We start from the raw sequence: 27,559 nt of genomic DNA, 5'->3' as shown, positions 1-27,559 counted from the left end.
AGAACTTCATGTGTGTTTTGACTCACTTCAAGAATTAGATGGAGTTATTCCCCCCCCCCCCGTAGCTGAAATTGCCAAGATGGCTGAGTTGTGATGAGTCTCACTAAAATCTTTTTCTCTGTAAAAAAAAACAAAAAACTACTTGATCAAATTAAGCAATTATTTATTTATTTATTTTTTTTTTTATTAAATGAGATTTTCATTTCCTAACTAGCACATACATCATAGATTTTTCTTTATCTTTGTTTTTTTAATATCTTTGCTAAGCTGCATAAGCACCGAATATTTTTGTAAACCTGCACAAACTGAATCTGTCCTTTTCATATTTACATACTTTGTTATGAAGTGTCTAAACTTTAATTGGTCTTTCTTTTTTTTTTCTTTTTTTTTTGTATAGTGGACAGAGAGTAGGGAATCTTAAAAAATTTTGATTTTGTTCAATTTTTTTAAATTTAAAAAAATTTTTTTTTAGGAATCACGTCTGAAACTTCCAATTCTTGGTGAAGAACAGCAGATAATGGAATCCATTAACGAAAACCCAGTGGTTATCATAGTTGGTGACACGGGCTCTGGTAAAACCACCCAAGTACCACAGTTCCTTTATGAAGCAGGATATGCACAGTAAGTGCAATTTTAAAATTGAAAAAGTTGAAAAAACCCCAAAAAAACTGATAAATTAAAATACATTAGGCAGTAAAGATTTTTTTTTTCAGTCGAGATATTTATTTGTGTAGTTAATAAACATGTTAAAAAACACTTTGAAAAAGAGTTCAGAACATTTAATTTTAAAAAGAAAGCACAAAATAAGTGGATAGTCCTTAATCTGCAGAGTTTCAAAGAAATACTTTCCTTCTCATCAGAGCATAGGAATTAGCAAAATGTGGGATCGGATTTTGCTTGCAAAAGTATTTAATGAAACTACAAGTAAGTCATAGCTCTTACTTGGTAAAAAATGAACAAACTAGTGAAGCAGAGGGAATAGGGTGAAGAAAATGGTGATTTCACATGAATGGATAGTCTAGTGAAGGGTAAAATATCCAATAACGGTAAAATCCAAAAAAGTTGATTAAATGTCCGTTTCCATAAGTAAAATCCAAGGGAATCACGTTATTGGAAGACGGTTCAAAGTAATCCAAAAGGCAGAAATCCATGGAATATATATATATATATATACTAGCGGCGTTGCCCGGTTGTTTGGAGGTATGTGTGTAAGTTTTACATATAAAAAAAATTATGTGAAAGTTCTGTAAAGAAACGGCAAACCAAAAAAAAAATCTGCGAACAAACGTAAAAGTTCTTTAAGAAAGAAATCGGAAAAGCAAAAGAATGTTAAAATTCCATTCCAGTTTTTTTAATCAGCTATCAGACGAAATAAAGCAAAAAAAAAAAAAAAAAAAAATGGCATGAATAACCCTTTGGTTCGGTTAAGTCCATGGTGCGTTACACCCAGTAGAAAGCATAAAATGAAAAGGTTAAAACGTTAAAATTCTATTCCAGTTATTTTAAAGAAAAATTCTATTCCAGTTATTTTAAAGAAAACCCAAACCGGTGTTCCTTCGTAACTGTCCCTTGTGAATGATCCCGCAATGCTGTAAGTGGTGGCGGGGGGAAGGAGGAATTTATTAGAGAGAAAAGATTTTACTACTTCTATTGATTTTAACCGATTTTGGCAGTGAACTATGATTATCGAGGAAGTTGAGAGGTAATAAGCCTATAACACACCTCAGATATTTTGCTGCAGTTTGTGCATATTATATTTGCATGAAATGTCTTGATTTCTAATCCTATTAAGGCCAAAATCAGAGGGGAAAAACGAGTTCATTTTATATATATATATATATATAGGTATAATCTTCAGTGTCTTTTTAATCTGTTATAATTGATAATTTTTTTTTGTCTGTTGGTCAGTTATAGGCTTGAAACCTATTTGATAGAATTATGCTGATATTAATACTGCAAATGGTAAACCTTTAAAATAATTATAATGCGTAAACAATAGTAAGAATTTAACTTTTGATACATTGAATGCTTGTTTTATTGTAGAGATGGAAAGTTAATTGGTGTTACAGAACCCCGCCGTGTTGCTGCCATCAGCATGTCCAATCGTGTGGCTATGGAAATGAATCTCTCTGCTAAGTAAGTCTTTTGCTAATTATTTATAGTTTACACTTATTTGTATTATTATGATGATGATGATGATTCTCCTTATAATTGGTTAGTTTTACTATGTTATAGTTAGCTAATGTACTTCCTAACTTCCGGTGTGGCTGCTACTGGAAGTGGTGACAAGGCAAATCAGTTCCTTCGCTTTTTTTCTCTCACGCCTATAACCCCCCCCTCCCATGTGTATAGACTCTTTTTTTTTTTATTTCTTTTTTATTTAATAATCATTGAAAAGTTTTTCAGTCTTATTTTAATTAAGAATTATTGAAATTAGTTTTAATTTTTTTAAAGGATTATTGAAAACACTTTAAAATAGTAATACACACGGACGAAAAAACGCTTTGGATAATCACAGATTTCAAGGTAGTTCTACTAAAATAGCCATATTTTTTAAACCCAAGCACTTCAAGTCTTCAAATTACTACTGTTTTGTTCGGAAATGAATATACTTTCAAATGAATTAATAAATATGAATGTACATTATATATTTTAAGAGTTTTGAGCAAATAAAGTGATAAAAATCTGAACGTCATAAAATGGCGTTTTCGGTAAGGTTTTGTAATGACCCCTCCTGTTTTCTAAAGGTCCGTACCGTGATTGTATGAAGAATTTCGTCATGAAATTTGGGAACCAATCAGTAGAGGTGTTAATCTTAATACTGTCAAGTGTCCAAAATATTTTTGACCATTTCTTTTTTTGTTGTGTTAAAAATAAGACTTTAATATGACTAGTATCGAACATTTTGAGAAAAAAATTCTTCGGACACCCAGTAGTAAGTAAATCAATCTTTTTACTATCTTTATCAATTAAAAGTATTATTTTATGTTGAGTAGGACCGCGGTAATTGATAATTTAAAAGGACCTACCCGAAAAAAAAATTGTTTCTATTTCTCGAATTTGGTCAAATGAAGTTAGTATTACTAGCAGCAGCAGCAGCAGCTCCAGCCTGTAGAATCAGCCATAGCACAACACAGTGTATAAACAACACGCGTTCTTTAATTTTTATTCAAGAACGAATTAAGAAAAACATGAAAATATGAATATAAATGTTCTTATATGTTTAATTAGAGCTATTTTGTTATCAGAATAACATTAGTTTAGAACTATTCGGTTTTCAGAATGTATAATAACAACAATCCCAACCAATTCGGCATTATGAATCTGTAGCAGTGTCAAAATCTTTGGGAAAATTGCCATTGCAAATTTGACACCCCTAAGACAAAACTGCGAATAAAATATAAAAAAATCGTAATTTCTGTTTTTAAAGTGGGTTTTTTATTTTATTTATGGAATATACTTCCAAAATAAACTATTAAAGTTGTTTCAAACATAATAAAAATATTATTTCTTATTTGTTAAAAAACCGTGTTGACAAAATATCCGCTCGCGGTGATTGAATACGCGGACATTCATTGAATCTGTTGCAATTTCTCACATTTCTCGTCAAATTTAAAAACATGGTTAAAAAAAACAAAATAAACTTTTGTAGATTGCATGCACTTTTATTCTTTAAATTAGTTTTGAACAGCGAATTAAAACAATGTTTTACTGCGAACAGCCACAAATGTTTTTTTTCAAAATCAAAATAAGTATCAAAATCTCGTTTATACATAGATTCGAAAAAGTTGTCAAAAAACAAATATATAACAAATAAATGTTATCAAAGGCAAGATAAGTTACTTTTCTACCTAACTGGATAATTTTCTAGTGTTTTTATTTAATGTAACATGTTTATTCAGCTCGAAAAACGTACAGTGTTTACCGATGTATTGGAAAATTAAAAATGGCGCCCGGCCCGACTCTCTTTGACACAGTAAGTTTGAGAAAAGGAGTTAAAAATAAAAAAAACTATACAAAATACTGTTAAAAACTCACCGAATATATGTCAGCCTATGTCACATGTCACGGTAACATATATTGAGCGAGTTTCTAGCAGTATTTTGTCTACTTTTTTATTTTTAACTCTTTTCCACAAACTTACCGTTTCAAGAGTCGGGTGTCATTTTAAATTTTCCAAAACATCGGTAAACACTGTTTTCAAGCTGAATAAACATGTTACATTAAATAAAAACACTAAAAAATTATCCAGTTATGTAGAAAAGTAACTTGCTTTTGATAACATTTATTTGTTATATATTTGTTTTTTGACAACTTTTTCGAATCTATGTGTATAGTAATACAAACCCTCAAAATCTATATCAATATTCTTGAAATTTTAAAAGAAAACACATCAAACTACAATTAGGAAGCTTTTTATTTCGTTATTTTTTTTTTCTACTTATTAAGCAAAAGATATTTTTACAACCTGCTCCAGCGTAGTATAAACAGCCTATGGAATTAACACCTTCAACCTCGAAAATAGAAATCAACAAATTTATCGAATTTTCTTTGAAATTTCGCAACGCAGTTTCTTATTAAATTAAAACTAAATATAACATTTTCTGACTTATTTACCTGTCGAATACACACACACACATATATATGTATGTATGTATGTATATATATATATATATATATATATATATATCTTTCTGTAAAATATTTATTTGAAATGGAAACGGCATTTTGCAGTTAGGACAACAAAACAAAAATGAAGTAACGGTTCGTATTCCTAAAACACGCTTTAACCCTAACAATAACACTAAGTTCGAGTGGCAAGCCCCCCCCTCAATAAAATACCTTTGTAAGCCACATACAAGCATCTAAAACAAACAAAAAATAGATCCTTCCTTAAAGAAAAATACACATGAAAATAAATTGGTTAACTGTCCTAAAATGCTAGAATGGCCAGGAAATGGTGAATTATTTTACATTAAATTTTTGTGAAACTAACCGCTCCCCCCTCTAATATTGTTTTTGTTAGCTTTGTCTCTGTCAAGTTTTCAGTATGTTCACACATAATTTTCCTTAGCTCCTACAATTAATTCAAAGTCTGAATGGCAACCCTCCCCATATTCTCATTGCATAGAAACCCTCTTAAAACTACACATAATCATCTTAAAAAAAACAAAAAAAAAACAGTTAACTGCCCTAAAATGCTAGAATGACCTATATTAGGAAATTATTTTACATTCAATTCTAAAATAATTTGTTTATCTTTCATTAAAGTTTTTCATGGCATTTTATACATAATTTCCTAAAAAGGTAGAATCACAGAAGGAGTTGAGTGGGGTTAAACAGAAGGTGTTAATCTACAATAATACCAAAGAAATATTGCAATATATTCATTTTTAAATGGTCTTATGTTTAGATTTAAGTTTTTTGTACATAAAGCACATTACAATTCAACTTTGAGTTCTCCAACTTTTCTGTTTATGGATACATGGCATTTTTAAGGAATTGCTGCATATTTATGCACATTTACTGCAGATTATTTGGAAACCATAAACTTTGGGAGATTTTCAGTTGCATATTCTGATTCCTTGTACAAAAATACACTTATATGGTAAATTTCATTTCTTAGTCTTGTGTTTTAACAAAGATATGACATTTTTACTGAAAAAGTAGTGTAAAAAATGTGACGAAACGCATATGGTCTTAAAGAGGGGAAAATATCCAAACGTGTGAGGCACAAAAATAGCCATAACTTCCTTAATTTTAATCAGATTTTAAAAATTTTAAAAGATTCTTTCTTAGCTCATCAAGCTCTTTCTATGCATACAAATATTGAAATATTTCAAGTATTTCAATTTTTTCATGTGTATTGCTACTTTAAAATCATTTAAAATATTTTGGAAGTATTATGTATTGGATACATTTTTTTTTTTTATGATTGAAATTTTGTTATGATTTCAATAATTTCGTTATTTTGATTTCCATAATTTTATTTTTATACTTTCATAAACACATTTATTTTGTAAATTAAAACAAAATACATTTATTTTTTTTTTAATTTAAAAAAAAAAAAAATTTTTTTTATAATTTCATAAACATATTTCTTATAAAATTTCATATAAAATAAATTTATATTAAAATTTTCTTATTAAAAGTGCAAATAAAAACTAATATCTGTATTATTTTCATTTTTATTCTTTTCAATAATGTTAGGAAGTATGTTAGCTGACTATAACTTTTTACTCCTATGAAAAAAATGGGATTGGTAAAAGTTGTGTAAATTGAATTCTACAAACAGTTCAAATCCAACCAGATGTATTTTCTTCACTTAAATTATTATACCATTGAGAAACCTAGAAATATCTCCCCACCCCCAGCTCTAACAAAATAGCAACTTTTGCTCAAATATTTTTTCTAATGAATCATTTCTAATAGATAATTTGATTGTGGTATTAAATAATTGAAAAAGAGTTGATATGTCATAAATTAAAACAAATTAAACTTATGAAAAATTGATCATTTAATCAAATTAGTTTTGTTTCTTATGAAAATCTTTGGATTAACAACTTCCTAGGTTTCTCGATAAATATAAAAACAGTAGAGCTAAAGCTCATAAAACCATTAAGGAATCAAAGCGAACGTCATGAAAAAACTATGTATCAAAAATAAATACAAATACAAAAAGTAAAAAGGTCTGGGACATGATCCGTAAAATCTCATGGAAAAGAAACAGCAACCCTACTAAACACCTGATCTATAATAAGCAAAAAATTACTAGCAAGAAAGAAATGGTAAATTGTCTTGCTGAAACTTTTGCAAAAAACTCCTCCTCCAAAAACTCTAACCAAAAATTCCAAATTATTAAGGAAAAAGCAGAAAAAGGAAAAACTCCAGTTTCAGACAAATAATACAGAAAAATACAACCAGCCATTCTCTAAAAATGAATTGAAAGTATCCCTAGGCAAAGCTCATGACTCAGCTGTTGGCCCTGACCAAATCCATTATCAATTTATAAAACAACTTCCTGATACATCTACAGATTACCTACTACAAATATTCAATGATATTTGGGAAAGTGGCAATGTCCCTGAAATATGGAGGCAGGTCATAGTAATCCCTATACCTAAATCATCAAAGGACTCTACAAATCCCATGAATTACCGACCTCTAGCACTTACTAGCTGTATTTCCAAAATAATGGAAAGAATGATTAACAGCAGATTAATATGGTACCTTGAGATAAATAATCTGATTACAAATTATCAGTCAGAATTTAGGAATGAAAGAAGTCCCATGGACCACCTGATCCGGCTAGAAACCTTTATCAAAGAAGCCTTTATCAAGAAAGAACATTTTACGGCAGTCTTTTTCGATATTGAAAAAGCATACGACTCTGCATGGAGGCATGGCATTATAAAAGATCTACAAGAGCTTGGATTAAAAGGCAGAATGCCCATTTTCATCGCAAATTTTATACATAATAGACAATTTAATGTACGATTAGGTGATACTCTATCCATCAGTAAAAAACAAGAAATGGGGGTACCACAAGGAAGCATCCTGTCTGTCACACTTTTTAGCATCAAAATAAATAACATCGTCAAAAATATAAATGTAGGAACAGAATGTGCCCTCTATGTGGATGATTTCCTGATCTGTTATAGATCAAAATATATTACAAGAATAGAACGCCATTTATAACTGTGTCGAAACAAAATAAATGAATGGACAACAAAAAATGGTTTTAAATTTTCAAAAGAAAAAACAAAAGCCATTCATTTCTGCTAAACCCAGAAAATGCACCATGACCCAACCCTGAAACTGGATAATGAAATTATACCTGTAGTTGATCAGTATAAATATCTGGGCATCATCTTCGATAAAAAGCTAACATTCATTCCCCATATTAAATACCTCAAACAAAAATGCAACAAAGCTATCCAGCTCTTAAAAGTAGTAGCCCATACAGACTGGCGTGCAGACAAAGACTCAATAATTAAATTATACAGATCCCTTGTCAGGTCCAAGTGGGATTATGGATGCTATATCTATGGATCTGCAAGAAAGTCCTACATAAAGGAATTAGACACAATACATCACCAAGGACTAAGATTGGCTCTAGGAGCCTTCCCCACCTCCCCAGTGGAAAGTTTATATGTAGAAGCAGATGAACTCTCATTGTCACTTAGAAGAGAAAAACTAGAACTACAATATTATACAAAATTGGCTTCATGTCCAATTAATCCTGCCTACAAATGTGTCTTCCACTCCCAATACAAAAACCTCTTTGATAGGAAAGAAAATTCTATAAAACCATTTAGCCTACGTATGGAAGAATCCATAAATAAAGCCCAGATAGATATTGCAACAATACACGAATCTGTAGAACGTAAATATCCCCCCTGGCTGACAAAACAACCAAAAATAATATCAGACCTAATTAAATACCCTAAAACAAAAACCAATCATCTATCAAGAAAAATTCCAAATAATTAAAGATAAGTATTCCAAACACTTAATAATTTATACAGACGGTTCAAAAACTGGAGATAATGTTGGATGTGCAGCTATATACAATAAAACAATCCTAATCAAAAGATTACCAGACAAAGCATCGATCTACAGTGCCGAAGTATCAGCCATTGGTATGGCACTTGATCTTATAGAATCTTCTAAAGATAAACAATTCATTATCTGCTCAGATGCCAAATCAGTACTCGAAACACTGGAAAACAGGAAACCAACGAACCCAATAATCACGAAAACCCTAAATAGATTTGATGATATTCCTAATGATAAAAACATTCTCTTTTGTTGGATATCCAGTCATATCAACATAAAGGGTAACGATAGAGTTGACAAAGCAGCAAAAGCAGCACTAAATTTGACCATAACCAATGATAAGATCCCTCATACCGATCTAAAACAAACCATTAACAAATATATTAGAAACACATGGCAAGAGTTGTGGAACTCCTGCACTAGAAACAAGCTATACCAAATCCAGGAAACCATAGGAAAACAGAAACCAAGCAAAAGAATGACCAGAAAGGAGGAAGTTATAATAACAAGACTCCGAATAGGTCATACCTCTATAACACACTCCTACCTACTCAAAAAAGAAGCCCCCACTTCGCACACCCTGCCAGGAACCATACACAGTAAATCACATATTAACAAGATGCGAAGACTTGAAAACAAACCGACTGAATCTATATAATGAAAATACTGTAAAAGACCTATTCACTCATGTAGACCCAACTACTCTTCTCAAATATCTGAAGATAACAGGGTTACTCAACAAAATTAAAAAAAAGATACAGTATCTAACTATATAAACATAGACACTGAACACCAGATACATACATAAAACCTGTAACTATTAATGTATATAAAAGACTCTGGCATTAAATGACCACATAGGTTGATATGCCATAAAACCAATCAATCAATCATTTCTCTCTTTTCCTCTTTATCTTATTTTGTGTTACATTTCCAATTTCTCTGAAATTGTCATACTTCAAATGATTCATGATGAGGCAGGTAGATTTTTGTTTCATCAAAAAATTACTTCCTATCCCTTCCCCTCCTATACATACATACATATGCACTTGTGGGGTATCTCTTGTTTTTTCTTGGACCAAACATTTTAAAACTTTTATTATGCCAAAATAAGAGTTTTGGAGTTAATTTTTAGATAAAAAGCTAATTGTAACAGAATTGAACAAATTTAAAAATAAAGATGAAGTTAAAATATATCGATAAATATTTTTCAGTATTAAGAAAAAAGGTATTTATAAATTAACACCCTTCACCAAACTATCCTCCCCTTCTTTGTTCCCAGAAAAATTGAGATTCTACTTTTTGAGGCTTTTTTTTTTATATATACTCACCTTCACTGCAAACAAGGCATATCACCTCTTGAATGTAATTGGGACTGTGCATAAAAAAAATTAACTAGATGTTGGTTTACATTACATTTAAACTTCTGCAGATCAGTACAGTCAGGGCAGCAGGAAGGGAATTCAAAAGTCTTGCTGTTTGAGGAAAGAATTTATTATTTATAAATTGAGGGCGTAAGTACCCCTGATTTCGAAATTGGTAAGAGAGGGGCTGTGGTCTTTTAGGTTGGGAAATCCCCTTATTTCAGATTGTTTTGCCATTGGCCATTCATATTCCTGATTACAAATGATCTTAATGTTAAATGTAACGTTAAAAATAATCACTACATTTACATCAATACAAAATATTTTCACGGTTTATTTGAAAATTGTCACTTTCATCTGTATATTACGAATGATATCACAAGAAATAGAGGTACAATACGATTATTAAGGAAAGGAAGAGACAGACAACCTTTACGCTTGCTGCTGAAAATTCATCTGCTACCAGTTGAAAAAAACTGTTCTATCTCAAGACCTTTCTGTCAAGAATGGTGCACAAATTCTAGGACTAAAATCGTTTATAGAACTCAGGACAGCTGAAGATACATCATAAATAAATTTGAGTTGCCAATACTCTCACCTGTTCTATGTGCAGATCATTTCTTGTCAAGAAATCTCTATATATTAAAAAGACAAAAATTAAGAAAAATCTCTGATATATGTAATAAAAGGAAAATATTGTTATATTGTGAGTTGTAGGTTGACAATTGCATAATTATCAACTGCACTTTTTCCAAATGCTGACAGATGTATATTTTTAATAACTGACTCATTCCAGTTTATAAAAACATCTGTCCTTATTAAGTAAACAAGTCGTCCTGTAGCTTGTGATAAGTAGTACTGGAGAGATGAGTAGAGAGTGAGGATGTGTGAGATGATGGGGGTTGGTGGCGACAAAATGCAGCGCACACACGCGTATGCTTGTTTGACTCTCACTGTCTGCCACTCTGTTTGTTCTTTGTTGTGCATATGTTTTTATTGACCAAATTCCATTCTCTCTTTGTTTTGGCCATTGATATAAGAGGTAAAAATATGGGTTGGTTTCTTTAACAGAATTTGTTTCTCTTGGCTTATGTCATCGCAGTTAACAATTGAAGCATGATACCTGGTACTGCCCACAGTGTGTGTGTGTGTTGCATAACATCCGATATTTTCCAAAGTTATTCAATTTCAAGAATCCAGCCAAAATACAACACTATCATCTTCCAAAAATCGTGTAAACTGATCAAGTAGTTTTATTTTTATAAAGAAAATCATTTTTAAACGATTAATGGGAATTTGTAGGCATTACAACATAAATCTAGTATAAAGTATTGTTGAGTTATCCTTCATTCATTTTGAGATATTTTTTCTCAATGACAGGTGGGACACTCATTTCTTGAATACTCATAACATTTGTTTTTTTTTTATTTTAATATGGGGGAATTCTGAAAAAGAATTCTCCAGCAATATCAGGCATTGAAGACATGACTGTTCTTATTAGACACAAGACAACCAATGAAAGAATACTTAAAATTTTTAAAAGTTTCAGTTTTAGGGTAAGAGGTGCTGGACAAAGTGGATTGTGCAGAATACCAAACATGCAACACAAGTAGACTATCAGCCAACTCCTAATCTACAGGATTGTGGCCTCAGAAAAACCCACTGGAGATGGGTGTAGGGTCCTTTTCCATGCGCGACATGGCACTACAACCATTCTGATATTATACAACTGATGATGGAGCAGCTACTTCAAACACTACCAAAGAATTAGGGCTCCTGTACTATCAGTCGGAAACAGCAGCCAGAAACTGTCAATCCGATACCCTCAACCCATCGGACAAAAATAAACCCAATTCAATTGCATTGGCATAAATGGTATTCAAACACCCCCAAGGTGGACAGTTTTAGAGGATGAAATGTGGCAGGAGTGAGAAACGGCATTCATTGCCCTAGTCAGGAAAACAAAGTTAACCACTGGGTGTTTCTGTCGAGTCCCTGTGATAAAATTATGCTTGGATTTGTGTCTTTTTGATTGGTACGTACTAAAATCGAATCAATAAATTTCCTTGAATTTTTTTTTCCTTCCAGAGTTGTATCCTATCAAATCAGGTACGAAGGTAATACATCACTTGAGACAAAAATTAAATTTATGACAGATGGTGTCCTTTTCAAAGAAGTTCAACAGGTGAGCACATTTTTTCACTCTTTGTGACGTTTACATTAATTAGACTAGTTATACATTATTTTTGTTTTCACAAAAGAAAAGCATCTTATAAAGCATTACATGTAATACTGCTTGACACAGGTTTGCAATGCTTTCAATAGTAACGACACCTGTATCAATCTACCATCTAGATGACCTCATGTAATGAAGGTAACATCCACATTAACTAAAATATATTCTTATAAAAAAAATCTCCATTCTATATTCTAATTATATGTATGACAAGCAATTAATTTCATAATTCTATATATATATATATATATATATATATATATATATATATATATATATATATACAGTATCGGCCATAATATAAGGAACCGAAAAAAAATTACAATTATTCATGTATATTTAAAAAATTAGTGCATGGATTTTTCTGAAATACTCAGAATAAACAAATAGAACCAATGTGTATAAACTAGTACCAAAAAAAAAAAAAAAAAAATTACGATTCAATATTGAGAAATATTTTAGTTTAAAATTATATCTGTGGATTTATCCTGGCCAAAAGTTAAGGAACGAAATAGAAAATTTATTTTTAAGAGACTAAACTTTACATAAAAATAGTTAGTTTTTAATATTGGAACTGCTGATAAGCACAACAAAGAAAAATGGCGTCACCGACTCGCAAAACTCTGTCTCTCCAAGTAAAAAAATTAATTTTAGACAATTACAAAGAAAAGAAATCAATTTCAACAATTTCTAATATCGTTGGAAAAGTGTTGTTCATCATGTGATAGCTCGATATAAGAATGAAAATACATTAGAAGCATCCCCTAAAACCGGCAGACTCCCTAAAACGTCTCAAAGAGAAGATAGGATTATGGTAAGGCAGGCTCTTAGTGACCGATTCAAATCCGCAACATCAATTTCTCGTGATTTTAATGAACAGACTGGGAAAAATATATCTAGAAAAACTTTTTCTCGACGGTTAGCAGCTGCCGGATTGCATGCCAGGGTGCCAGTGTCTAAACCCTTGATCTCCAAGAAGAACAAAAATAGCTGTTTGAAGTTTGCCCATGAGCATGTCGTCTGGACTGATGAACAATGGGCTAAGGTTCACTTCAGCGATGAATCCAAGTTCAATTTGTTTGGATCTGATGGAAAGAAGCATGTACGGCGTAAAGCAGGTGAACAATTATCCTCCAAATGTGTTAAAAAGACACTTAAATTCGGAGGGGGAAGTGTAATGGTGTGGGGTATGATATCCTCGGAAGGAGTTGGCCCTCTAGTTCGAATCTATGGTAGGGTTAATGCAGAGACTTATAAGCAACTCCTTCAACAACATGTCATTGAGAGCTTACGCCTTTCACCTAATCAGCCAAGCATTTTTATGCAAGATAATGCCCCTTGCCATAAAGGTAAAAAAGTGATAAGTTACCTCAAGGAAGAAGAAATAAGAGTAATGGACTGGCCAGCGCAGAGTCCGGATCTAAATCCGATAGAAAATGTTTGGAAAATGATTGGAGAAAGAGCACAGACGAGAAATCCCCAAAATCAAAATCATTTGTGGAATTTATTGAAGGAAAAGTGGGAAAAGATAAATCCTGAATTTTGCAAGAAACTAATCCAGTCTTGTGGTCGAAGATGCAGTGAGGTCATAAAGAATAAAGGGATGTTCACTAAATATTGAATGAATTTATTTTTTAAAACATTTGCATTAAAAAAAACAAAGTTTCTATTTCGTTCCTTAACTTTTGGCCAGGATAAATCCACAGATATAATTTAAAACTAAAATATTTCTCAATATTGAATCATAATTTTATTTATTTTTTTTTTTTTTTGGTACTAGTTTATATGCATTGGTTCTATTTGTTTATTCTGAGTATTTCAGAAAAATCCATGCTCTAATTTTTGAAATATACATGAATAATTGTAATTTTTTTTCGGTTCCTTATATTATGGCCGATACTGTATATATGTCGTCTGAGCTCCAATCTCTGGTCCCCCCTCACCAATCTTTCATGATAAACACCCGTCTAGCTGAAACCACTGTAAGTAATTTTCCCCACTTTTTATCTGTGCTTAAATCAAAATGTAGATTCCATGAACAAAACTTCTTTCTTAGAAGTGCACGCCTGTGGAACTCTCTTCCGTTTGCTTGTTTCCCACCTGACTACAACTTGGATGTCTTCAAGTCCAACATTAATGAATTCCTGATGAACCACCCCTTAAGTAAGACACTTTATCAAATCTCCAATACTAACGATTACTACAATACTATCCCATTGATTACTGTACACGCAATAACCTTTATCCCTGAGTGGCTTCCAGGCCTTCATAAGTGGTGACCTCCATGTAAAAAAAAATATATATATATATATATATATATTTAGTAGAAATGGTAATTAATAAAAAACTGAAGAAAGTGCTCAATACTGTTGTAGAGCAAATATGCGTTTTATTTTTTATTACTGTATTTTTCTGTTTCGTTACATTATTGTTTCAGCTACACGACCGTTTTTTTGGCCGTCAGGTAGCTTCCTCAGACTTTCACAAAAATGTTCATTTATAGTGGAATGAAAGAGTGATGTCAGGGGAGGGGTGTGAGAAAAGCGGAAAAAGAAGGGAACAAGGGGGAAAGGTGGGAGGGGTAGTGCTTGATATGTCGGTAATGTTTTAGTTTTGGAGTTTAAGGACATTAGGTGGTTGTGGGGGAGTTTGGGAAGTTCATCTCTGATGTGGCTGAGGGCATAGGGATACATGGAGGGAGGAGGGAGATATGTGGGGGTAGGAGTAGGGGGTTACTTTAAATTTTGAGTCCTAAGGTTTAGGTTGTTGGCGTCTTGTTGGTGAGATGATTTCTTGATAAGTATGTCTTGACCTGTTGGATGTTCGCTTAGGTTGGGAGGCGGGGGGGGGGCTATGATTCGGTTTATCTATTTGAATTTTATTGGTTAAGTTCTTGGAGAGGGTTAGCTTGCGGCCGTACGCGCGAGCACACACACGAGCACACACACGAGCACACACACGAGCACACACACGAGCACATACACACACACACACACACACACACACACACACACACGAGCACACACATGCGTACATACACACACACACACGAGCACACACATGCGTACATACACACACACACACGAGCACACACATGCGTACATACACACACACACATGCGTACATACACACACACACACACATGCGTACATACACACACACACACACATGCGTACATACACACACACACACACATGCGTACATACACACACACACACACATGCGTACATACACACACACACACATGCGTACATACACACACACATGCGTACACACACACACATGCGTACATACACACACACACATGCGTACATACACACACACACACATGCACACACACACACACACACACACATACTTAAACGCTCACATGTACACATACATCTCCGCCTTGGCATGTAAACATATGCACATATGCATACATGCATGCATATACACCCGCGCTGCTCCCGATGACCCCAAATTTTCCTTAAGGTGTTAAATTCAGTACGTGCGCGTAAGCATGGATGCGCACGTATACAGACACACACACATCGACACCCATACACCTATATACATGGGCCTACATGCATATATCGATTCAGACATACTTGCAAACACACGCGCACATACAGATACTTATATTCGTGAACACATACATCGAGAAAAAAACACAAAAAAAACTAACGTAAGGCAAACGAACGATGTTAAATGTAAAAATCGAAAAAAGAAATGGCTTAAATAAGCCTGTTTCGATATTAAAATTTAAAAAATCGGTTGGTACCCGGCTGTTTTTGGGTGTGTAGTCGGGGGTGGATAAGTGAAATAAAAAAAAAACAGAAAAACGAACGTTATGTGAAAAATGGCTGAAATAATACTGGTTCAATATTTAAATTTAAAAAATCGGAAAAAAAAAAAGAAAGACAACTCACACCACGATTGAACCCAAAACGTTTAAATAACGAACCAACGCGCTAACCAACTGAGCTAACGCGACGTACATGAAATTTAGTCAGTTTTTCAACTATTTAAAGTAAATCAGGTCATGACGTTATCTGACGCATGCGTAGAATGGGTTGTTGTCACGAGAGGACCGTTTTTGTTTACCCCCTCCCCCCCACCCAATGTCGAAAATTGTCGATTTCGGGGTGAAAAAATGAACGTTTTTGGCCAATTTTTCGATATTTTTTGAGCGAAGGATGGAGCTTCAATATGATACCAAGTTTGTGAATTTTCGTTGTCTGTCGAAAGTTTTTAGCGGAAACATACATACATACATACAAGCAAACAAACATACATACATACACGCATTTTCGCTTTTATATATATATATATATATAGATAGATAGAAGACTGGCCTGGGGAGGGGGTACCCGGCGTTGCCTGGGTGTTTGGGGGTGGGGGGGGGGCTAGATCAAAACAATCCAGTTTAAAAAAAAAAAAAAAAAAAAAAGTTCTAGTGGGAAGTAGGATTGAACTCCGACCCTTGATGCGAAGGTGGAAACGAAATGGAAAAAACCCCTGAGACCTAACCATCTCAACCACGAGGGGAGAGGAAGTGGCAAGTGTTGTAAGTTAACATTTATGAAGTGAAATTGACAGGTGTGAGAAAGTTAGGTCGCGTGATGTTTGACCTAGTTTTGCGCTGCAAGCCAGTTTCTGTTTCTCCTGCCCCATCATTCGCTTTTTTATACTGAAAAGGGTAACGAAGACGCGGCGATAGAAAAATCTCTTGAAAATAGCGTGTACAAGTCAGGCAAATTAAAGATAGCCGCTACACCCGTTCTTAAGTCATAGATATTATGATTTAGACATTATATAAAAAGTTTTAAGGAGTGAACCGACCGAGAAGCCTGGCGAAAAAAGTCCTTGACGGACATGCACAAAAATGCATGCACACACTAGCGCACGTTTTCGCTTTTATATATATATAGATTAATTCCCTTCATTATCATGGGAATTGTTTGGTGGCTCGGAGGTAAAGGCTTAACAAATGAAGTTAAGTGTGACTTTGTGGATGCACATCTTTTCTATTATCGAATTTGGTTTTTGCTTGTTTTAGAAATTTACATATTTTTTAATGTTTTTACACTGCAGGATTTCTTGTTAATGAAATACACCGTTATTATATTGGATGAGGCTCATGAACGCACTGTGTATACGGATATTCTCATCGGGCTGCTGTCACGAATAGTTCCCATAAGGGAGAAGGTAGGCAAGAATGTTGACTACTTGAATATTCTTCACTTAAAACTACAATATTTTAACAATAATAAACAAACTCTATAAATACAAGTACATATTCTGTCATTAATGTTTAGATAAATAAAAATATTTGGACCAAGAAAAGAATAAGGACTCCAGCTGAGTGAAGAAGCAAAAGGAGAGATTTCGGTCAACACTGGTTTGACCTTGACCTTTGCACACAAAAATAGTCTCTGCAAACAAATATAAAATAACTGTTTCACCGTTTTTTTTTTTTTTTTTTTTTTTTTACAACTAAGATTTTATTTTTTTATGTGAAGTGCAATCGTTTCATATATTTACAAAACTTTATAATGAAACTCAAGAAGAAGAAAGATAAAAAAAATCTTTAGTAAACAAATGATGTAGGCATTTATATTTAAAAAAAATAACATTATTAATCAACGAAATCAGTTATTTTATATTTGTTTAGATAGGCCATTTGCGTGTGTGAAAGTAAAGGTCTAGCCAGTGTCAACCGAAATCTTTGTTTCTTTCGGCTCACATCAGTTGGGGTCCTTATTTTTTACTTTGTCTGAATATTTGAAGATCGGCTTATTTCTGTTTTTCTAATGCATGTTTTGAATTCTATTAATATATTTATGAGATGCAAAACATTATTTGAAATTAGTAAAGTCCATTTAGTGCACCTTTTTAATTAATTTTAAAAAGAGAAAATAATGTGGTTCTTGTCCAGAATCCCACATATATTACAAAATAAAAATAAAGAAAAGTCTGTATAATGTATGTACCTGTGACAACACGAAAATATCATATTCCGAGAATCATGTACATTCATCAAGTAGTTTTATTTTTATGCAGAAAATCATTTTTAAATGATTAATGAAAATTCTATAAATTTAGTAAATATGAAGTTGAATTATCTCCCTTTCTTGAAATTTTTTCATAATGGTGCATGGAACAGTCACTTATTTACCCATAAAATTTGGTTTTCTTGTTTAAAAATTTGGGTCCTGTTCCATAATACTAAGAATTCTTTATCTGATTTCTTTGTCCTTTAGTATCGTTAGACTTTGTACAAAAATTAGACATTTGAACATGTCATTTCATAATTTCTTTGATCTAAATGCCTCACACTATGCGTTAAACCATACCTGCATATGTGATAAAATCATTATTTTCTTGTTTTTCAATATTTAAATACTTATATAGAGTATAAAACAGACTATCTTTTCTAAAAAATTTTCTACAAAACTTTTAATGTTTCTCAAAATGACATATTCATTTATTTTGGAAGAATTAAATTTGCATATTTAGTATTTTCTTCTGTTCCTTATTTTTGTAACGAGTTATTTCCCTTTGTTACACCATTGTTTGCATTTTTTTTGTAAATATTGTTTCAAACCTACGAAAATTCGCTTAAAATGTATTCAGATTTCGGGAGTGAATTTGAAATTTCTTCAGCCGAAAAAAAAAATCCTCAAGTGATGATATTGTGGGCCTTGATAATGTCTTCTCAAAATGATTTATTACTTTTTGCCTGAATAACTTTTCAAACATCTCTTGTTGTTGGTGTTGGAATTATTTTTGCTGTTCCAATTATTGTTGGGACTTCATTGTTGTTCAATCCGTAAAAGGATTTTTGGTACTTGTGCAGAATTTGAACCAGACGTAACTCACCGTTCGCTCGGTTCTGCTTGGAACATGAAGTCATGTGCTCGGGTTTCACTGTAATCTAACATAAAATGCTGATCAATGCACGGCAAAGGAGCAGACGATCTTTGGGGAAAATATAGGGTGGGGGGGGGAACTAACAGGACGAGCCGGGAGCTTCTCGATAGTTATCTTTTTGAGTTTATGTGGAGACAGATGAAAAACCAGTAAAATAATCCAACTCCGACGGTATATATATAAACAATATATATATATAATTTATTACAGCATCTAATACATTAATTGAATAAATATGCAACACACGATTAGAGTTTAACGGTTAACAAACACATAAACATTACGACGCCATATTGAAAAGTTCGTTAACTCTGCCTTTTTATAAGGGAGATAACTTAACAAATTATATGCATATTAATGTCAATATAAAGGGAGACAACTTAACACAGAAACTTGGTAATGATCCTTTTGTCTTCATCTTAAATCATATATCGGAATGCTATCCGGTTTGGTTGGCAAAGTTTCTTCCACACCCAATGTCTCCTCACAATCAGATACACAATTTTGATAGATTTAACCCTATGTCACATGAGTGAGATTTTTTATTTTATTTAAAAAATTTTTTTTCAATCCCTAAAAAACGATTTTACATGTTCTTCATTTTTATTGAATGTTGCATTCATTTCTCTTTGAATTTTGCAGTTTAAAAATTTTTATCTCCTGAAATCAATAAATTTTAGCTCGCTAATGATCTACCATGTATAAACAGGATTAGCTTTAGCTTTCATTTAAAATGTTGAAAACTAATTTATCGTTTAATGTGAAAACACTTTTTACAGAAAGGAAATCCTCTCAAACTGATAATCATGTCAGCTACACTTCGATTAGAAGATTTCACGGGAAACACAAATCTTTTTAAGATTAACCCTCCTATTGTCAAGGTAAGTTAAATGTATTTGTTTAATATCTATCATATATATATATATATATATATATATATATATATATATATATATTATTATATACTTGTATTATAAAACAGTGCATTATGCGTATACTAGCAAGGAGACCTGACATTGTCCGGGATTGAATGAGAACAAATGTTCCACCCTCCCATTTTTTTATTGTCATCGAAATCAGACAAATCTACCATTTTTTTAATCAAAATGATTGTCTACTTTAGTTAGACCCCCCCTCCTCATGCAGTGTACTGGGAGCAAGCTTCACATACCTCTCTGTAGTGACTTAGTCCATAATACATTGTAGTCTACATTGCACTGTAAAGAATCTACTGTTGATTTTAGAAAATTATCTGTAAATAATGGCTTCACTTAAAATTTTAAATGCAAAAACCAAGTTCAATTGTGTTTTAAACAGAAACATTCATTTTGAACGCGCCCCTGTTTTATCAAAGAATCAACTGTTCATTTTATGAAATTATTTTTACATAATCAGTTGAATTAAAGTTAAGTGTACAAAAGTCAAGTATCATGGTTCAATTGTGCTCTAAAAAGAAACCTCTTTATCAAATGCGCCCCTGCCTCATAAAAGAATCTATGCTTGATTTTATAGGCTGGATCTTTCTGCTTGTGCGATGATAAGACTTCTCAAATGCACTTCTGATGTTATGTTGTATAAAAGTGTAAAACTGGTTAAAATTAGACTTCCTTCTTAATCAGATTTTTTTCATTATTGATTTTCGATACAAAACCTGCATAAGAACACTCCCAGACACATCAAGTACCTTCACGTGAAATTAAAAAAAAAAGATCAACCCAGATGTTTCCAAATCCATAGAGAACAAACTCACAAGTTCCTTTCATATAATAGTAAAGATAGAGATATGAGTTCATTGGTTTTTAGTGGAATTTCATTTTTTTTTTTTTTTTTTAATTCCAAAAATGTTATTTCCACTTAATTCTGCTTTCAAAATAAGACTAACTTTTGCGAATTCACTATGTTATCATTTGGTTTGATTGTTTCTTTTCGGGTTTTTTTCCCCCTTCCTCTCTCACTGTATCGTTTTTGCATAAAACCATTATAATGCTGATGTTGACCACCATTTTTTGACAAAATTAAAAAAAAAAAGTCTTTTTGCATTTTATTATACATAAGTTTTTCTACCTTGTAGCATATTATAGTTATTCTCTGATTTGATACTATTTAATCTCCAATACCCAAATCGAGACGTGATACAGAATCATCTCCAACTAATTTCTTTTAAAGAGAAGATATCATTGGTTCAGCTACACAACCCAGGAGAGTTTATCCATGAACAATAACTTCAGAACCACTCCAAGGTTGTCAAAGATGCCCAGGAGTTCAGCTGAAGATGTAGTGACCCACTATCAAAGTTGATGTTGAACCTAGCTCCAGTTTACAGGTTTATGATGTTTGCTGTTGGTGCCAGGACTGGTTGACCATAACTATCTTGGCCATTGCAAATTGTCATGCGGAGTCTGCATTCATCCAGGATACTGTGTGTTTTTCAGGAGGAGCTGGTTCAACTTGAGTGAATGTTGCCTCAAGTTGTTGAATTTATTTATACCAGCCATGTTAAATTTCCAACATTGCGATATGTTTTTTTTCCCCTAAAATTTAACTTATTGTTTTTTTTCTCAACAGTAATGTTTTATTCGATATTAAATTTGGAAATTGTACAGAACGTCAATTTTTAGGATTTCCCTAAAGTTAATAATAATCTTTATTTTTGCTCAAATTTTTTAAACTTTTCATCGCAGGTAGATTCCCGTCAGTATCCTGTCACAATTCATTTTAATAAGCAAACGCCTTTGGAAGATTACCTGGGAGAAGTCTACAAAAAGGTAACCAATTGAATTGTTATCTGTTTAGAAAATAACAAGTTTTAAAAATATAAACTAAAATAACTAAAGTTTGTTTATTTGTTTGCCTGTCTGTTTATTTTTTCACACTTTCTTTATCTAATGCAAACCATACCATTCCTGAATCAGCAGTGTTTGATTCCAGTGACAAGAAATCCAGGATGACCGAGATAAGTGGAGAGAACATACAGCACCTGCTATTCCCAAATGGTCACCCATTTAATACTGGCCATGCTCAATGTCTCTTAACTATTATATTGTCATTAAATTTGAGTCTTGTAATCAGAATTTTTTTCATATAATCAGAGAATTCTATAAACTTGTGTAAATCTATAAATTATCTTTTTTAAATGTTTTTTATTTTTTTTCAGACTTGTAAAATTCACACTCAACTTCCTGAAGGTGGAATTCTTATTTTTGTTACGAGTCAACAAGAAGTCCATAATTTATGCCATCGTCTACGACAGAGATTTCCTTTTCATTCCAACTCCTCAGGTAACAGAAATCTATACTGTGATATTTATGAGGGGTAAATTCTCAGTAACAAATATGATAAAGCGTATCTTTTTTTTTCCAGATCAAATCCGTTTGTAATTATTTACTGCAGAAAGACAATGCTGCTTGAAACCCATTTATTGTACACTAGTTACTATTTTTTTTTTTTTTTTTATAGTGTTTAATATTTTTATTTTTAATCTTATCATATTCGGTTTAATGTCCATTTTACATGCTGACCTGCATTGCACCGATTTTTAAAAAAATGTCTATTGTTAGCCAGTTTTTTTATTATCTCTTTTTCTCTGAAATCCTTATTACTTCCTTCCATATGTCTCTTAATGTTCTCCTGTTAAATGACCCTGCTACTTCAACTGTTCTACATCTACTAACCCAAGAACTCTCCTCAATTCTTTCAATCTGGCCATAACATTGAAGTCTACTCTTTTGCACACATCTTTCTATACTGTCCAAATTTAATCTTCCTCTGAAGTCATCAGATCTAAGCTTATCTTTAAGACTCACATTATACATCCATCATATCAATTTCATTTCTCCATGCAGTACATGTCCTTTTGACCCTCTTTTACTAGGTTTCACTTACATCATTATACTGCATACATATGCCTGATAAACTGTTCCCTTGGTTGTCGGTCATGACATTCGGCTGATTAGTAATGGCAGAATACCCATCACGCTAGTACCTGCTCCATTCTGTGCTCCAATGATATCACCAAGGTAACAAAACTTAGCAACTTTAATAGCGTCTCCATCCAAATATACTTTCTCTACATCTAAGTTCTCGTCCATCTCCATCTAGCAGTAATTCTTGTATACCCAATGCTTGCAGGCGCCACGAAAAATTGAACTGCACTAGACTTCCTTTTCACAAACTGTACAGGGGAACTTTCTAATACTGCAATCATTATACAATCATTTTCTAATTTGATTGTCGATTCCATTTGACTAAGAAACCTTTTCTTGCTTTTTAATCGAGTACTGAATTGATTTTAATAAACTTCTTTCACATCATTTAAAAAACTGTAATTTAAATATGTATAGTTTTTTGTTTTTTTTGTATACATAATGTTTTGGTGGTGCATACAGATGACACACATTGCATGTGAGAAATGATTGGTCAAAAGTAGTAGGGATGGCACAGAGATCCGAATCTCTATTTGGAGTGTGACCACCAAAGGGATATTTTCTTTGTTAAAAAAAAAAAAAAGTACCTCATTGAATGGGAAAAATCACACTGTAATCAACCTCTGTAAGAAAAGCAATGTCCAGAGTTATCTAGTTATCTGCAGAATCCCACATGAATGGAGACCATCTAGATGTTATTTCTAGTGGATGTCTTGAATGGTTAACCTCTGGGTAGCCAAAAAGTAACCATTAACAAAAAGATAAAATCAATCAAGGGTAAAAATATTGGAGATAAGGTGAGATGCTCATAGCCAGCTTTTTGAAGGAGTAAGAGTTAGAGCTGAATGTTAGAGGGAAGCATTTGGTTTAAAAAACATTTTTTCTAGTTGCCAAGTAGTTGGGCCGGTGTGCCTGTGTAGGCAGGTTGGAGTCCTTGGGACTCAGCTAGAAGATTGTGTCAGTGAGATGTGTATTTTTCAGCCTGGTCAAGCACACCCTCAGTCTGCTATTTAATCTTGGCAAAGCAAGTACCACTCGTATATTCAAAGAGATAAATAGTATTATTTATTTATAAACTAGTCTTGTGATTTTTGTTTTGGAAGCAGAGTTCTTTTATTGCAGTGTCAACAACAATTTTGGGTCAGCACAACGAGTGAAATGATCATGTCTGGTGCATTCATTCATTCATTTAATTGGCAAAGAATAAACACACAAGTGATTGCCATTTACAAGGGGAAAAAAGTCAGTGAGAATTTATGGGGCTATGTACAAACAGAAACTATACAGAGGAAAACCGTTGAGGTGCAACCAGCGTCTGTCCAAGGCCGCCTTGAAGCCCTGCAGTGTGGGCTGGTCTGTGACCTCATGGGGTAGCTGGTTCCACAAAGATGCCACTCAAACCAAGAACGCTGCTTGGCATTGTAGCCTCCGGAACTGTCAAAGGTAGACCTTTTTCAGGTGCCCACAGAGCCCATGATCAGGCCGTAATGCAGTGAACACGCAAGGGCATGTTCATAGAGATAACAAATAAAAGTGCAGTCTTTTTTTAAATAACGTTACAATTTCAAATATTACATAATCTACATGAGCTCAGCTAATTTTTCATGAAAAATGATATTGGTGAACTAATGAACAATTTGTTTTATATTTTGATATAGATGCTCCTGCTTCATCAAAAACAAAACATTTAAAAAAATCATCCCATAAGAAAAAAGAAAAACCTCAGCTGCCAAACATTAAACTTGATGAGTAAGCATTTTATCTGTTCTCAGAATTTTCACATCCTAATTTAAAATTGGTATTTTTTTTCCATTAAATATTCGTAAGTTGAATATTTTGTACATCTTCAGTTTAATTTTTCTTTTTCTTTATTACATTTTTTCAGATTTATCTTTTATCTTTTTCACGTTTTTAAGATTTATGTGAATTGTATGGTTTTATTTTAAAGTTTTCAGACAGTTAATTCTTCAGAGATTAAAAGTTTGACTGAGTTTCAATCCTTCCAAAACCTCCTACTCTGACTTCATAACCCTGTGCCAGTAAATAAAAATGTATTGCACAAAACTTTATTCTTAAGCATATAATAAAACATAAAACTGATCCAAATAGAACGTGAACTTGACAAAAAGGGAAATAACTCTGCATACTTAAAGTTATCCCGCTTGACCGATAATATCCTCATAACTTATTGGCGCTTGACTGTTAGTAGCAGAAGACATTTTTGTATGTATTTTGTCGAATTGGTTTTCCCTGTATTTTTTACACGTTTATCCGTTTTTTTTTTTTTGTAGTTATTCCATTTATCCTGAAAACGAAAAGATGGAATTGGCTGATGATGACGATGATGTTGACCTTTCTGATGGCTTTGAAGAAAAAGATTATTTTGAAGACGAGGAACTGACAGTAAGTATTAAAGACATATGATAAAAGTGATTTTCTACTGATTGCAGATAAAAATACATGTAAAAAATAGCATTTATTTTGGTTTTAACTGGTTTTAAATTTGTTAAAGTTGATTGAGATCTATTCTAGTGATGTGATGTCACATGTTGTTTAAATTATCAATGTACGATAGATTTGAAATACAGTCATGTTTTTAAATTTGGCCTTTTGGCCAAGATCAAAGTGTAGTATCTGTTCTTCAGATGCTGCACTTCCATTTCTTGTTCTCTTTCGGTGGAGGAGCAGACCTTCACGACTGAGACAATTTTTTATTTTTGTACCTTTTCTCCACGTTAAAAACCGACCCTGGTGTCTAACTCTGTCCCGTGGGGGAGGCATTGTAAATAAGTACAATCATGTTTTTAAGGCTATGACAATTGTAGGAGTTGTCTCTCTTTTGACAGCTCCAGATTTTTGCTTTTTTTTCAGTGATGTAAGGGTTTAGGTAACTTTGAGTTGCTTCCCTTGTCTTGGTTTAAGGCTGATGTTATTTAAGGTTTTAAGTAACTTGGAGTTATCTCCCCTTTGACTGTTTATAAAAACGAGTGTATTATATGTACCTTTTCTCTTCGTGGGTAATCATGTAAATAAGCAGACATGTCTCTCTGCGTCTGTATGTAAGACTAAAAAGGTTGGTTTACTTTTTTTTGTCAACCGTTGATATGTCTTCCCATATGAATTTTATTTGAAACAAAGTATGTTTTTTATTTAATTCATAATTAACTAATAAAGGTTATTAATTAACCTACACAGGTTTCTGTAAGCTTGTTATTATAAAAAGCAGGATTGGGATTGAAGAGAGGTAGATTCATTCCTTTCTAAAACTAGAAAAAAAAGAAAGGATATTCAAGTGTCTTGACAGCTTTCACAGGACTTGAACCTGACTTATCAAGTCCACATTTTGCACAGATTACCATCACACCATCCAAACATTGTTTTTGCGATACATTTTGAATGAATTCAATTATTTACAAAAGCGCATTTTGACCTAAATGCGAGTTGGGAATAATTTTCCCTTTAACCAATTTGGTACCCCCACATATATATAATATTTTTAAAATATATTTATCCACTGACACATGTTTCGTCGTCTACGACTCATCAGAGTGGCTGAATCTAATATATATATATATATATATATATATATTAGTATATATCAAATAAATGACAAAAGTCTATATACCAAATTTCAAGATGTTGGCCATCTTACAATTTATTACGTTAAGTATGTTGACATTCACAATTCTTGACAGCACCTGTTTCGTAGCACAAAATCATTCATTTAATTATTGTATCAATCAATGAATATATTCTGCCCTTAAGTCTTCATCATCAGAAGAAGCAGGAGTGCTGTCAAGAATTGTGCATGTCAACATACTTAAAGGAATAAATTGTAAGATGGACAACATATTGATATTTAGAATAAAGGCTTCTGTTATTTGTTATATGCTCTGTAATTACAGTAGGCTTCATAAATTAAAGGATCGGTATTAATAAAATTTGAAATATAATTGAAAAAAAAAACATTTCCACGTAAATACAGGATGTTCCAATAAAATGTATACACTCTATAAATGACCATAAAACCAATATTTCTAACAAGAAAAAAGTTTCAGACATCAAAATACTGTGAACAAATATAGAAATTAGCTAATTATCAAAAGTGTTCAAATTATTGGCCATTGTGGTCCATGAACAGCTGACAATGCTCACTGATTGGATCGAAAACATTCTTAATTAGTTCAATTGGTATGTTGACACATCTTCTTTCAATAGTTGCTTTCAACTCATTCATTGTAGCTCATTTTGTGGTGTGAATCCTATGCTTAACATGCCCCCCCCCTACATCACCCCCCCAAAAAAGAGAAAAATTCAGGGGGGCTCAAATCTGGCAAGTGTGAACAGTACTCGATACTGCCTCTTCGTCCCAACTATCTATTTCGCAGGTGACTATCAAAATATGCTCTTACATCATGATGATAGTGGGGAAGTGGTCCATCCTGCTGAAAGTGCCATTCTTTATTCCTAAACATCTCTTGGGAACGTGGCATAGTGTATTCATGTAGCAAGTTGAGATAATTTAAAGAGTGTATACATTTTCTTGGGACACCCTGTATGTG

General features: G+C 32.7%; 1 protein-coding gene across 2 annotated transcripts in view; it reads left to right on the top strand.

Moving 5' to 3' along the window:
• Positions 1–27,559, top strand: part of LOC145277967 (putative ATP-dependent RNA helicase DHX37) — a 108,592-nt gene that overhangs the window by 25,914 nt on the left and 55,119 nt on the right. For both annotated transcript variants that reach the window (XM_080130108.1, XM_080130102.1), the window contains 9 exons: positions 473–621; positions 2,044–2,136; positions 12,012–12,108; positions 17,236–17,349; positions 19,854–19,955; positions 21,756–21,839; positions 22,229–22,352; positions 24,656–24,746; positions 25,289–25,400. In XM_080130108.1, coding sequence (XP_079986234.1) covers positions 473–621; positions 2,044–2,136; positions 12,012–12,108; positions 17,236–17,349; positions 19,854–19,955; positions 21,756–21,839; positions 22,229–22,352; positions 24,656–24,746; positions 25,289–25,400 — 966 coding nt within the window. The remainder of the gene's footprint in view (positions 1–472; positions 622–2,043; positions 2,137–12,011; positions 12,109–17,235; positions 17,350–19,853; positions 19,956–21,755; positions 21,840–22,228; positions 22,353–24,655; positions 24,747–25,288; positions 25,401–27,559) is intronic.

This window comes from Euprymna scolopes, chromosome 1 (genome assembly GCF_053919585.1).
Source record: "Euprymna scolopes isolate OS-2025 chromosome 1, ASM5391958v1, whole genome shotgun sequence".
Classification (NCBI taxonomy): domain Eukaryota; kingdom Metazoa; phylum Mollusca; class Cephalopoda; order Sepiida; family Sepiolidae; genus Euprymna; species Euprymna scolopes.
This window is presented reverse-complemented; position numbering and strand designations above follow the sequence as displayed.